The 15,192-nt window shown below is 36.9% G+C and overlaps 2 protein-coding genes across 2 annotated transcripts; both read left to right on the top strand.

Annotated features, from left to right (window-relative positions):
- LOC139708204 (histamine N-methyltransferase-like) lies at positions 1–3,811 on the top strand. Its single transcript, XM_071620177.1, has 3 exons — positions 1–184; positions 1,982–2,266; positions 3,420–3,811. The coding sequence occupies exons 1-3, from the start codon at positions 1–3 to the stop codon at positions 3,809–3,811; spliced, it is 861 nt and encodes a 286-aa protein (XP_071476278.1).
- Positions 3,812–10,127: 6,316 nt separating this feature from the next.
- On the top strand, positions 10,128–12,925 carry LOC139708203 (histamine N-methyltransferase-like). Its single transcript, XM_071620176.1, has 4 exons — positions 10,128–10,246; positions 11,353–11,378; positions 11,788–12,150; positions 12,537–12,925. The coding sequence occupies exons 1-4, from the start codon at positions 10,128–10,130 to the stop codon at positions 12,923–12,925; spliced, it is 897 nt and encodes a 298-aa protein (XP_071476277.1).
- Positions 12,926–15,192: the final 2,267 nt, after the last annotated feature.

Here is a 15,192-nt window from a genome sequence, read left to right as displayed (position 1 = left end):
ATGTTAACAACTGATCTGGCTCATTACAGCAAGACATACGATGTGTTTGTGGAGAAGAGTGGCAAGTACGCCAGCGACCGGAAATGGGCCGAGGAAAACTTTCCGGCGCTTGTCGTTCACAAGTTGGGAGAGAACCGCCCCTCGGACCACACCCTTCGGTCTCTAGGGGTTGGGAGCGGGTCAGGTGAGTGTCTCAAACTGTTCATGCTGTCGCTTTTACCACATAACTTAAAGGAGAAGAGTTCCAATTTTCCTTGGCGTGGCGCTTGTAGTAGTAGAAGTAGTAGTAATAGTGTAGTAGTAGTAATAGTAGTAGTATAGCAGTAATAAGTGGCATGTATTTTCCGTATAAATCAATAGAATGAATGGATTGCCATTATTCAGTTTTGTCAACATGACAATGATGTTCGTCCATTTGTCCATACAGAGAGTAAATTCACATTACAACAAACAGACAAGTAACTGAAAAACAATCAATACACACACAGTAAATTGAGTGAAACAAAGACAGTAAGTTTAAACGGCTAGTAAACGTTCCACACAAACAGCTACACGAAAGGGTAGAGGCCTGTAGGTTGAATGTATACGATATGACAATCAAAGCCATGACGTCATGATATAGCAATAATTTCTACTAGTATTCGGTAATAGTGAATGATAAAAAATGTTATCTTCATTATCTATTTCGTGTCCAGCATGTGAAGTATTCTATTTTGTCTGTATTTATCAGTTAATGATAACAAAAGATATCTAGGACCATGAAAATCTGCAAATATATTCAATAGCATCATCACATCTATATCCACATTATGTACATTTATAGTAATACCTCTTCGAACACTTTCCTTGCGTGTATTAAGTAACTTTATGACAATTATAATGTAACTATGAACATTTGTATTCATGTATATTATATATATATATATATATATATATATATATATATATATAATATGAGTGTGTCTGTGTGTAACACTGTGTTAGTTTTTGTTTAACTTGGCTAAATGGAAGATGATCCTTGTTCTGTATTACCGTGCTTTCGTAAACACACTTATAAGCCTAACCAATGAACAAGGAATAGATACTTGCATTTCCTTTCGTTTTCAGTCAATTCGGTTTGAAATTAAACCAGTCAACCGTAGAATTAGGAGAAAACTGTGACGAAATATTAGTAGACCATTCTCTCAAAATTTCTTGTCATTCTTTTTATTTTATTTTGCTGTCAACAGCATTTTTAATCTTCCTTTAGGAAATGAATAATGCGTAGGCAAGATTTTAAAAGAAATAGAGAAATTATTATTGTTGCGATTTTAACCGTGATAGAATGTCGATGTTTACACAATTCCTTAGAATTAACGCCAGCTAACACAGACTTATAGTAACATCAATGATTTCATCAAGTTTAATAGTTATCCAGTAAATATAATGAATATATATCTCAGCATTTTGTTCTCGTCACATTCTATGCGATGAAAAGCAGAACTAATGATCGATAATCATTAATGTCATCTTTAGATGTGTCCACTGGTGGAGAGAACATCATATGTTTTACAATTTCGGCATTCTACCTTTTGAAATGCTACAGTTTTGTTCTGTCTATGCAAAAGAAAAAAGGTGTGTTTTGTTCACCTCCAGGGTCCATCCCTAAGAACTCTTTAAGCAGAGTTGCAGTCCTGCTCTCGTAAAAGTGGTGTGTTTCCTATATTCAAGTGAATTCAAAGGATTTTTGAAGTTATTCCTAAGTTGATTGAAATTTTCATTGAATAATCAAACTACAATCTCGGTACACTGGACTTATACTTAAGAGTGCGGGGTAACAATTGATTTTTTTTCTTTCTTATGGTATTGAAAATGGTTGGTAGTCAGCCTCTACCCCAATTTGATAAACGCTCCGCAACCCCAACGTAGTTCCAAAACTCATAAAGCTCATAAAGGCAAATCACTGAACGGCATAATTTTCTTTGATCTTCTTCACTGGCAGGTGATTACGACATCCTTTTACTACGCATGCTCTCTCAGCGCTTTACCCGCTTCAACCACGTGGTCGTGGAACCAGCACGGGTCTTCCTTGAGCACTTCCAGTCGGCCGTCCCCAAGGAATCGTCGAGTGGCACGAGGTCAATTCTTGGAGCTGCTAACTTCGAGTGGCGTAACGAGACGTTACAGGAGTACATGGCCAAGAAGTCCGGTCGGAGCGCCGAAGGGTCGCCGCAGCAATTCGACTTTATCTCTGCCGTACACAGCCTGTATTACGTGGATGACCTCCGTGGAGCATTGCAGTTTCTGTACGATAGCCTGGCACCAGGAGGGATTCTTCTAATAACCTTTAAGAGAGGCATGTTGATTTCATGTATGATTCGATTAACTTGTCACGGGTGCATTAAAACACATGGACACAAATGGTATGAATAGCTCGTGACGTCTCATGAATTTATGTTGCATATTGAAACGATGTGTTTTTTTAGGTTCACTATCTGCCATAATAGTTTACACTTCCTTTCTTGTGTCATAATAGTGCCACATAGAAACTTCAAATGCGTTACAGGGGTTTGTCCGCAGCGCGTGCCGAGAATAACACCCCCTCTGACCAAGACTGGACGTGCGTATGTCATCAGCACACCGCGAAAACTATTACTGAATATTAGATTATACGGTATTACAAACCAGAGCATATTGATTAAAGGTTCCTTTACCTTGTGTCTGTATGGACATTCTGGACTTATTTGAATTCTCCTCTCTATGGTCAAACAGGGCTTGAAAGGGGTGCTAACGGAACTAAAGTAGTGCTGCGGAATGGGGGGGGGGTAGGAATGTCCATATGGGATAAGTTCTTTTCATTTCCTAATGAAATGTTCTTTTAAGACATTATTTCAAATTCATTTCCTAATGCAGATGCGTATAATGGAAGGTTTGCACAAAAGAATTATTGAAAACCTCGCAACTTGAATTTTGTGTGAAAATTTTGGTCCTTTTTTTATCGTTTATACGGACATCGTGCTGTTGTTACTTGTAAAACTCGTAAAACAGAGACTCCAACTTTCCCGTTTTCGACGGGAGATCTCCCGCCGAAAACCCATTTTTGCAAAATCTCCCGTTCTCCCGTTTGAGATTTAATTTCTCCCGCCCTGGCTCAATGTCTCCCGTTGGAAAGGATGTCTTACATATTTCTATCGTATGTTGAAAAAATAAGCCTTAGATAGCACCAGAGAGCATCTAGAACCCTGGAATTTCGCGCTTCGCACACATCAACTTTGAGTCTCCCGTTTGCTAGGGGTTTCAGGCGGGAGAATCTCCAGATCAGAAGGTACTTTGGGTTGGAGTCTCTGGTAAAATGTCATGTAGAACTTCAATAACTTCTCCTTTTGTTAAGTCTGGTACTCACTCAATCTGTCTTGGTGGGGACATTTTTTTTTTACCAGATACATCAAAAAGAAGTATGCACGGATTTCGGAAAGAAGACCACTACAACGCTGCAGATGCAAAGCAAATTCTGAGTGAACTCAATATCCCGTACACCATCTCTGAGCAGCGAATCATCCTCGACATCACCAGCATTTTCGACGAGGGCTCGACGGAGGGTAATCTGCTGCTTGATTTTCTGACCCACTTCTGCCATTTTCGAGAGACCGCCACCAAAGACATGCAGGATGCCGTGTTGACCAAGTACAAAGAGCGGGTGAGGGAGTACCGGGAGGCGATGACAGACGTTGAGTCCCGTCCTCCCAGTGGTGGTAGCTGCGACAAGGAGAATGTCGACGAACACGCCCTCGTCGAGAGACTGTGGGAAAACCTCATCATCACCAAAGCTTAGAAATATTCTCTTTAGTTTCATGTCAATTCGTTCAAGTTTGGTATCATTGTAGATCAATAGATGCCATTCCAAGATGTGTGCAGGGTTAATACTGTCAGAAAAATGCAGATTCTTTTTTTTTCTGCGATGGTATACATCGATCAAAAAGAGTCTTGATGACCATTCTTCGTTGACGAGCCGCATTTATGAATAATGTATAAGGACAACACTCAGAACTGAAGTTTGAAGATTGCTTCTATAGTCTGTACATATAGGTTAACCTTACATTATACTGTATATAATAATATTTGTTTTCATCAATAGGCATGTAGGTTGCATACATGTCATTAAACAAGTTTGCTTTTTGCCACTCCCAAATCCATAATACGCCGGGGATGTACGCTCAACTACACATACGTTCACTTGCCCCTATCATTACGCCTGATAACGGAATATATTTTTTCCTTGATGAGGTACTTATTACATCAGTTTCCACAAATACATTAAACCAAATTCATAAACAAATTGAATACATATTTAAACACATACAAACACAGAACAATACACAATTGGTTGAACAGCGATAATGTGTTTGATATAATCTCTGAAGCATTATCTAATACAAGTTATTTCTAAAGCCATTGCATATTTTGAAGCTATTATCATATTATGCTTACCATTACTGTCAATATAAATTGCATATTCGACGTAAATCAAAATTTTCTTTATATTCGTCGCATTTGGACAATTTGAGTCTAAACTGCGATAATCAAGAGCCTCTCGTTTCGGAAAAGTGTTTCACTTAATGCAAACTGAATGCAATGATGTGATATGATTTTTCAAAACAAAGACACTTCTGGACAATCCAAAAGAGCATGAGAAAAAGATTCTGTTTCCGAACAATATGTACTGTATACAGTATCATTGTACAATGTATTTTGTTAATTTACTTTTGGAAATTATTACAAATATGTTCTGTTAATGCATTGTACATAATTTTCAAAGTTGAAAGTTGAAGTTTAATTTTCAATTTGTAGATACACTATATCTATAAAGGATAAAATTATGTAGTGTTTTGAAACGAGATTGCTTTAATTTGTTTTTTTATCTTGTTTTAAAGCATTCCAATCAAAAAGAGTATCTAGATCAAATTTGTCTTCCCAAAATGATAATACTTCCTAATTTCCTTTTTAACACTCACATAAAATGTTGTGAATTGCTTCGATTTTGTAACGGATAATCTTATGTAATCATTTTCCCTTGTTACATACAAAAGTATGATTTTGAAAGACGTTTTCACATTTATTCTGCGTGGTATACGTTACATTTATTCCTTTGGAAGTAATGCCTTTTAAATTCAGAAAACTTAAAATCCACTTTGTCTGTGAGAGATTAAATCTGCTTTCTGGGGAGCACGACAGATACACTCACTGTCTACGGGATGTTTTTGCACCGCCTATTAATTCAATTAAATTAATTCAATTCAGTCATAGTTTATTTCCAATCAACGAAAATCAAAACATAGTACAAAGTATACATGTCATGAAATGATATTGTTCAAACATTTGCAAAAGATTCATGTAGTATACGAGTTGAATTATATAACAACATATGTATATATATATATATATATATATACAATAATTAGGAGGAACAATGCATATATGCTTCATGGGCGTGCGGAAAATAAATTCAATTATGGAAAATAGTGATCCATTAAAAAGCAAAGCTTGTGAGACGTGGATCGCTCGATAAAATAATAATGAGTAAACAATATATTATTCAAGGTTTTTTATAACTATCATATTTAATATAGATTATTTAAGTCATTTGTAGAGATATACGTGTAATTATTTTGAGATACGCAGGTCGGGAAAAATAATATTATAAATATAAATATTGAAAATCCACGTCATCCCCATTTGCAGGCTTTACATGGTTATTGAATCTTAGTTCCATAAATCTGCGGACTTTTCATTCTCAGGGACTTTTTCACACCAACAAGCCAATTCACAGTTAGCAATGGTCTGCAGTAACCTTTAAGCCACAGACTTTTGAAAGCATAAATTTGCCCTTTTGAATTAGAAGAACGGTTGAACACTGCAAAAGTAGAAAAAGAGGCGATTGACATTTAAATGCTGTATGGATGCCTTATGTTTTACACGTGCGTATTCCGATAATGAACCTAGTTCCAACATGCATAATCAGAACATAGATGTCATGAAGACCTATCAAGTTTTACAAACACATCATTTACAAGTTGGCTTCAAGAGAAGGTCCGCAGTGACCTTTAGCTGCACATGCGCACATTGAAATGATGAACTAGCTTACATTTGTTGGATCACAGCGATAGATCTTGCAAGTGTATCATAACGATTGCCCAGAACCGGCATTGGAGTGTAATGTAAATCATTTCGTTCAGTTTTTATTTTCTGTTAGTACCTTCGGTACATCTGACAGATATAGGTCTCCTCTTTCAGAGGTACAGCTTTTCCAAACAAGTAAACTGAGAATCTTACGACAGATTTGTTGGATATCAATGTGCTTTCAACCGATCACATGTATTTCAGTAGCTTATAGCAATTTGTCAGACAAAACATAATTATGTCATTGTGATAAAACGCTTCATGGAAAGCTCTCAGAATTCAAAATTGTAGTTACCGACAATGATATGAATAATGATTACGCAGGAGAATAACTCCAAGTGCAAGAATCAAGCCGCCAGCCTTCAAATTTCCGTTGATAATTGCAATATATGCTGCCATTCATGTTGGGAAAAATAATTCTGCAAAAAAATCATAATAATTTATTATGGACAGCAGAGGCAGGAGGAGTCGCTTCATATTCCCTTTGGCTCTGGGCAATAGCTAAGGAGTCTAAGGCTCCTGTTTGTTTTTAAGTTACAAGTACATCCCTACTGAAAGTAAGAGAGCTCTAGAGTAATACAGTCAATGAATTATCAACAGGATATAAGTGGATTTTCACCCAAACTATTCCCTACCTGGATTTGATGTTTAATCTCTGTCGTTTTTTCATTCATTTTAAAGAAGAATCCCTGACAAACATCACTCGTGGTTATACTGTTGTAAGCACTGTCAGTAGCCCCACAGAAGTTTATAGTTTGATTGTCATTTTAAGATGGATAACACGATGGTGAGACATGAGGAAGTTACTGTATATTCCAACGAGGAATGTTCATCATTTTCTGGTGATTCTGTTTACCACAAATTAAATTTCTTTTCAGTTTATCATAAACCACACGAAGTACAATGACTACATTCAAACATTTTAAATTTATTATTCAAAAAAATATTGAATCTAGATGATCCAATACAACCTCAAATTGGAAGGTGATTAAGAATCTCTTGGGAAATAAAAAAAAACAAACACCTGTTCTAAAATTATTGAAAATAGGAAATTACGGACCCAAATGTTATTGTCAGTTCTTTTAATGAGTATTTTATCAATATATAAAGATCAAATTTAGCATCTTCCATGTAACTGATAGTAATGTTTTTGCAGTATTTTTCTGAATCACCTGACATTTCTCTCTTTTTTTCTCACCAACTTCATACCATGATATAGTTACCATCGTAAAAGATCTCAAATCCAGCAAGTCTTCGGGTTACGATGGTTTAAGTGTTTGTCTCCTTAAACAGATTATTCATTTCATTGCACCCCCACTAGTAGACATATTCAACATATCCCTCAATTCAGGCCGCTGCTCGAAGTCACTGAAAATCGTAAAAGTGGTTCCCATCCATAAAAAGGATGATCAAACACTAACTAAAAAATTATCGTCCAATATCCCTTCTCCCCACTATATCTAAAATTCTGGAGATAATTGTTTATAAAAGATTATTTTTTAATGAAAATGAAATTCTTATTTCGAATCAATTCGGATTTAGACAAACTCACTCTACAGACAACTGACAGATAAATCCGTTATTCAACTTTGTGACAAAATAATTGAAGCGTTTATTAATAAGGATACTATTGATCACAAAATTCTTATTCGAAAATTAAAACATTATGGCAACTGTATGGCGTTCGAGTAAAATACCCTTGTTATGGTTCACCAATTATTTATCTAACCGTGAGCAATATGTTGATTTTGATTCATATTCCTCCAGGAGATTATAACATAGTTATTGTGGAGTACCACAGGGGTCTATCTTAGACCCTCTTTTATTTCATATCTATTATGTTAATGATATAACCAATGTTTCACCAATTTTAACTTACATTTTTGCATATTTTAGTCACATAAAGATCCACAGACACTTTTCCACACACTTCATTTTGATGTAAAGTTTCTTCTTCGTTCAAATGCAATAAATTATCTTTAAACATTGATAAAAACTAATTTCATATACTTAAAAAATGTTTATTTTTTGATATTGAATGTAATTTATATATTGATGGGTTACCCCTTGTAGAAAAAGTCTGCCAAATTCTTTGGTGAAATTATTAATGCCAATCTTACCTGGAATGAACATGTAAACAATATAAGTAGTATTATATCGAGAAATATAGGTATATTGTTCAAACTGAAAGATCTTTTGATAGAAAAGTCTCTTTTTATGTCATATAATACACTGATTTTACCATACTTGACATACTGCAATATGGTATGGGCATGTTCTAACAAGACAAAAATTCAATCAGTTCACCTTCTCCAAATAGAGCACTCCGCATTTGCACCAACTCACATAATCTTGCAAACTCTGAACCATTATTCTCTAAATTGAAAACTCTAAAAATAAACGATATTCATTTACAAATACACAGTCAACACATTCCCTTTCTCGTTCCACAATCTATTCACTGTGAACTCTACATTGTATTGATGTTGTGTTATTTTGTGTATGAAAATGTTGTTGGAAATGAAATAAATGAAATGAAATGAAATGAAATGAACTCCAGCGTCCCCACTATACCCAACTCGACATTCCAAAGATTATCACCTTCACAATCCCAAGCTAAGGATAACTCACAAGTCAATTAGACACCATGGACCAGACGCTAGACCCTGAGCAAATAAAGGCAACCACTAAATTATGTTCTTTTACAGCGCTTATGAAAAAAAAAAATCTTTTATCGAAATAATGATTATGTGTGAGTGATAAGAAAATTAAGGGGGTTTATGTTAACACATAAACAGCTTATACCGGTACATTAGGAGTTTAGTAATTTGCCGCATGATTTTTTTTTATTACATGTTTTACTTGTGATCATACTAAAATTAATATTGTAAACAGAATACAATAACAGACGTAGACATGACACATGACTAATACACTAAAAACAAATCCAGTTATGTATTATATGTTCAAACGTTAAATTAACAAAATTGTATTTTATGGCATGCACAGCACAGCACAACATAGCACAGCACTCACCTCAGCACATACAGTAAAGAATGCATATCGAAAACAGATAAACGATTACTATTTTTAATTTTTTACTCTTTTTTTTACCTCAGGTGAGCGTTGCACCGTAAAGCACTTAGTTTAGCTGATTAGCCGTACAGTATAGAACCACTCGCCCATCATGTATTTCACAAAACGTCCCGATTCATCGAATGCAGTTCGTATTGGATGGTCGAAGCGCAAATGCTCGGTTCCCCTCTTCACACACCCATCCCATGAAGAGATGGTTTCCTTTTGATTGAAAATGTTCCAAATATCTTAATGAAAAGTGTGCACCAGACAGCCGAATTTAAATTTTGTTTTTAAAAGAAAAAACATCTTCCTAATCCCTATAGGTTGGGGAGGAGGATACCCTCCTCCGACACCACCCCCCCCCCCCCATACACACACACACAGACACACAGACACACACACACACACACACACACACACACACACACACACACACACACACACACACACACACACACACACACACACACACACACACCCGCTACGAGGTCATGAAGGCCACTACGCCCCGCGGCCTCGTCTGCTTGTTCCCTAGATTATTGAACATAACAATTGCGTACATCCATAGTCTGATCGCTCGGCTTGAGAATAACAATACTGATATCCTTGCCATGTTTTCGTCTTGAAAGTAAAATTTTCGTTATTCCACTTTCTGTCACTGCGACAGTTAACGTTAACAACCTACGCGATGGCCCGTGAATTTACAAAATGGAAAGCATGCCCATCCATCGCTAGTTATATCCGTGCTTGCACTATTGAAAATTGTTTGTCGTGATGAATGACACATAGTATGCTCTCATGTTAACATGCCCAGTGGTGCTATCTAGACGGGTTTCATGATGAACGCGTTTATAGCTGATCTAGCTCATTACACCAAAGTGTACAAGGTTGTTATGGAAACGAGTGACAAGTACGCCAGCGACCGGAAATGGGCCGAGGAAAACTTCCCTGCAGCTGTCGTTCACAAGTTGGGAGAGAACCACCCCTCGGACACGTCGGACCACACTCTTCGGTTATGAAAGTTATGAATTTTTGAAGTTTCTGCTCAGTCACGGCTGGATGAAAAGACTACTATAGCTTGTGATGTCACATGAGTACAACGATATAAAGAAAGAATAAAGAAAATTCAACATAGTTCCATTTTTCTCGCATAACAAAAGAACAATCGACTTCTCTCTTTCAAAAGGCAGGGGGAATAATATTACCCTTAACATACGTCAGTAGCAAGTCGAAGAAATGTGCACTTTATTCAAAAAGTTAAGTTTTGTGAAATTCTCTTTTTGTTTTCGTTCGTATATAGTTGTACGCATGTGACATCATACACTGTAGTAGTCTTCTCAGTCACTGCGCAAATATTCGTAACTTTGAACGGATTGTCCAATTTTCACTGATGTGTTCTACCAATATTGCTGCATGCTGTCAATCCTTATGTATATGAAGGTGGACTTGTCCTTTAAGTTTCATCTCCTCTGATTGGTGAAGTAATTTTGATAAGTGTGTTTTCTAAAGAAATGAATGATCTCGGTTGTATCAAACATAAATCAGTTATTTGTTAGCAGATAAATCTTTGGAAATGCACGAGCAGCATTTGCATTTTTTTTTTCGTTGACAATCTGGTATGGTTCGATTTTTGTTATAGATCATGTGCGTAGTCAGGGGCGTCACTCCATCTAATTGCACGTGTATTTGTGTGTGTGTGTGTGTGTGTGTGTGTGTATTTTGTTCCCCTTGCAAATGAATCTGATCTCCATAAATATAAAAGGTGTTGTTGCTAGGTCGTGTGAGGAGTCATGCTGTGCATTTCCTTTTTTCTTGTTTCTTTTTTTTTGGGGGGGGGGGTCATAGACAATGTTTTTGATTTAACTCAGTATTATATCGCGTAGTCCCGTGATGGGGGCGTCGCGTTCTTGTACGGAATGTTTTTTTTTTCTTTCAGCAAATAAATCTGATTTGCATGAACATGAATGTGTTGTTGGGAGGTGGTAATCGTCTAGGAGGCAAGCCATGCGTTTGGATGGTTCATCATTTGTGTTGTTTCCTCGATGGCTGAGTGGCGTCGTGTTCGGTCTTGCATTTATAGATGTATTTATTTGTTTTTCCTTTCTTTCGCAATTGAAGCTATGACTACCAAATTCACGCCAGAGGTAGGCCTACATTATAGATGATGACTGGCGAGGGAGGGGACATACCGATTGTCATTTGTTACGTGAAAATGTTTTCCCATGGGAGAACATTACAAAAATGTTCTGCCCATGGGTGAACATAACCAATGTGCCTCCATCACGTGACTGTGTGTAGCCAGTCACTTACCGGTATTTGACTAACCCATTTAATATAAGCTAACGATGCCAATCAAGTCGTTATAAAGGTATAAAAAGTCACCTGTACAAATTCAAACGTCAAATGGTTAATAGACAGACATTCAGTGTCCAGTGAGACTAGGCCTATTGGTTTTGTGGAAAGGAGGAGGAGAAGAAGAAGTTAAGTTACATATTTGTAGCATTCATAAAGGCTAATCACTAAACAGCATATCATGATCTTCTAAACTTTCAGGAGATTACGACATCCTTTTACTGCGCATGCTCTCTCAGCGCTTTTCCCGCTTCAACCACATTGTCGTGGAACCCGGAACGGTCTTCCTAGAGCAGTTCCAGTCGGTCGTTGCCAAGGAATCGTCGAGTGGTGATTGGTCTGTGCCGGGCGCAGCGAACTTCGAGTGGCACAACGAGACGTTGGAAGAATACATGGCGAAAAAGAATGGCCAGAGCACCGAAGGGTCGCCGCAGCACTGGCAGCAGTTCGATTTCATATCTGCCGTGCACAGCCTGTACTACGTGGATGATCTTCGTGTAGCCTTGCAATTTCTGTACGATAGCCTGGCACCAGGAGGGATTTGTTTGATCGCACTTACGAAAGGCATGCTGATTTCATTTATAGTTGGCCCAAGATCTCTCAACAAATTAATAACCAGCTCGTATACCGTAATTTCATTTAGATATTATTTATAATAGAAACGATGGCTTTTGGCATCGATCATTTTGTGTTTATCACATATGGAAACTTCGTTTGTCTGTGGGCCCGACATGTTTTACAAACAGTGTCTGTAGGATACGTTCCCTTGTCTTAAATTATGACTCAACTTATCAGAAAGCTTCTCTCGGCTGACATAATATATGAGGATGATTTTGTCGCACACATAGTAAAAATAGTTAGTAAAATGTACAATTTGCTTCATTCATTCGTGTCATGTAGACCGCGCTTTGTTAACGTGTTCCCTCCGTTTTATTGTGCGTCTATTCCAGTTACATCACGACAGAATATGTACGGACATCGCGACGAAGATTACTACAACTCGTCGGACGCAAAACAAATTCTGAATGAGCTCGACATCCCGTATACGACCTCCGAGCAGCGAATCGTATTCGATGTCACTAGCATCTTCGACCAGGGCTCGGAGGAGGGTAATTTGCTGCTCGATTTTCTGACCCACTTCGGTCACTTTCGGGAAACCGCTTCGAAAGAAACACAGGATGCCGTGTTGACCAAGTACAGAGAGCGGGCGAGGGAGTACAAGGATGCGAAGGCGGAAGAAGTGACAAGTTTTCTCAGTGGTGGTCGTTGCAGTGATAATGACGACGAACGCGCTCTCATCGACAGAATTTACGAAAACCTCATCATCACAAAAGCTTGATGTGATCATAATTATGATACTCTTTGATTTCAGGTCAATGTTATGCTGGCAGGTTTTCACTGATAAGTTCACCTTGTTACAGAAATTAAGATATACGATGTAGCTCAGATATCATGTCAAATGATCATGCACTTTGGTATTATCTAACCAAAAAAAATCGATGCAATCAGTTCTTGAAAAGGATAATCTTATGTAATCATTGTCCTTTGTTGCATACAAATCATAATTTTGAAAGACGTTTCCACATTTATTCAGTTCTGCATGGCATACGATTCATCCATGCCTTTGGAATTGCCTTTTATTAAAAAGCTTAAAATCCACTAAGAGACTATCTGAATTATTGGGAACACGACAAATACATTAATTGTCTACGGGATTTGTTGGACACAAACCTCAAGATGTCCGTTTGTTTGATAACGCCTTTGAGAAGTTTGGCGCCGCCTAAATCCAAGTCATCCCCATTAATATAGCGAGCTTTGGGTACAATGTATTGAATATTATAGTTTCATCTGCGGATTTTTCATTTTCACGGAGCTTTCCACACCAACAAGCCACTTCACAGTTAGCAATGGTCCACAACGACCACTGAACTACAGAGCTATTTTGAGTGCAGGCATTCAGAACCTGCAAAATGCATACACAATCATTCACACACACAATCATTCAAATCACACATTCACATGAAGACACATACATTTACACTCAAACTCATACTATGGCACTTACCAGTTATGTAACAGATAAAATGTATATAAAGATTTCTCTTTTAAAGGTACAGCTTTCCAACACAATCTGTCATGTTTATTGAGAATCTCATGTCTTTAATTTTATCATTATCTTTGTTGTATAGTCATGTAATTGACTTTAAAAATGGACTTTCAGAAAGTTAGATATTTGAGTGCGGATGTGTGTGTGTGTGTGTGTGTGTGTGCTGTTGGATGATACAGGCATTAGGGATGCTAGGTATACAATTTCGTGAAATCTAGCAATTTTCCTTCTAAGTTATCCTCCCCTCCCAACACACACACACATACACACGCACACAGACACGTATGCAATTTTTTTTTTGTCATTTTGACATCATCAATATTATACTGTTAGCCACGGCGCACGCACACACACACACACACACACACACACACACATACACACACCAAATTAATCTATATTCAAAATTGTTGTACTTCCGAAAAGAACTCACCTCACAAGTAGAAATATTATCGGGTTTTTTTCTTTGAGGAAAAGCAATATACCATATAATATTGTAGAATACAAGTTCAACATACAAATAGTGACGACATGACAACAATATGTCTATTATGAGCTGTACAGAATTTAAATATTATGTCAATTGTCTAAAGGTATTCAGATGTTCGTTTGATTTTTCACTTTCCATGCATATTTATTTCGCGCCTTTGAATGTTTCTATAACAGATATATATGGCGCCATACAAATGCTGTGGATCATCATCATCATCATTTACAATATGATATGTGTACAAATACAGACACATACATTTGTTAACAAAATTTATGTTAACATGCAATTACAATGGAAATGCCTGAATTTTTTGAAATCATAATTACATATGTTCTAAATCAGAAAACATGTGCAAATATGGAATGACTTCACGTATCATTTTTGTTTTATTTGTGTCATGAGGTTGTTACAAATTTTGTACACGGATAAGGTGTCAACAACGCACCATTTTCAGAACTGTGCATTTTACTGCTTAATGATACCATTGAGTCTAGGAAGTTCAATTCAATGGCACGTATGCGTGCGAATGGGGCATCTATGCTCATACATGTACGTTCCCCCTGGTAGATTGAAAAATGAACATCCAAAAGTTACGAGGATCCAGATTACATGCATGGCATCGTATGTGTACTTGATTTCATATGCAATCAATAAACTCTGTAACAGGCACTGTATATAAAGCTTGATATTTTTTTTCCGTTAAGCTTTTGGAAAATATGTCACCAATATGTGGAGTATGTCATCTTTTGGACATCATTGTCTGATAAATAAAGTGACTGGTTGATTTCATTTTCCATACATCTTAATTGTAGGCCCTACTTGTATACAAGTACAATTGAAAAGAGATATATTTCGGTTGAGAACCAGAAAGGCTTAATCGCTTTCTTTTTTTCTTTTTTCTGTTTTTTTTTTCTTTCTTTTTTTTTTTTTTTTTGGGGGGGGGGGTATTGAGTTATTGGTATCATAATATTGTAGAGCTCAATATTCTCTACATTACGGTGTCAAT

The sequence above is a fragment of the Diadema antillarum genome, unplaced genomic scaffold, assembly GCF_040938485.1.
Source record: "Diadema antillarum isolate AM-2024a unplaced genomic scaffold, OU_Dant_1.0 seq00001319_RagTag, whole genome shotgun sequence".
In the NCBI taxonomy this organism is placed as follows: Eukaryota; Metazoa; Echinodermata; class Echinoidea; order Diadematoida; family Diadematidae; genus Diadema; species Diadema antillarum.
The sequence above is the reverse complement of the archived record's forward strand: the minus strand, read 5'-3'. Positions and strand labels throughout refer to the sequence as shown.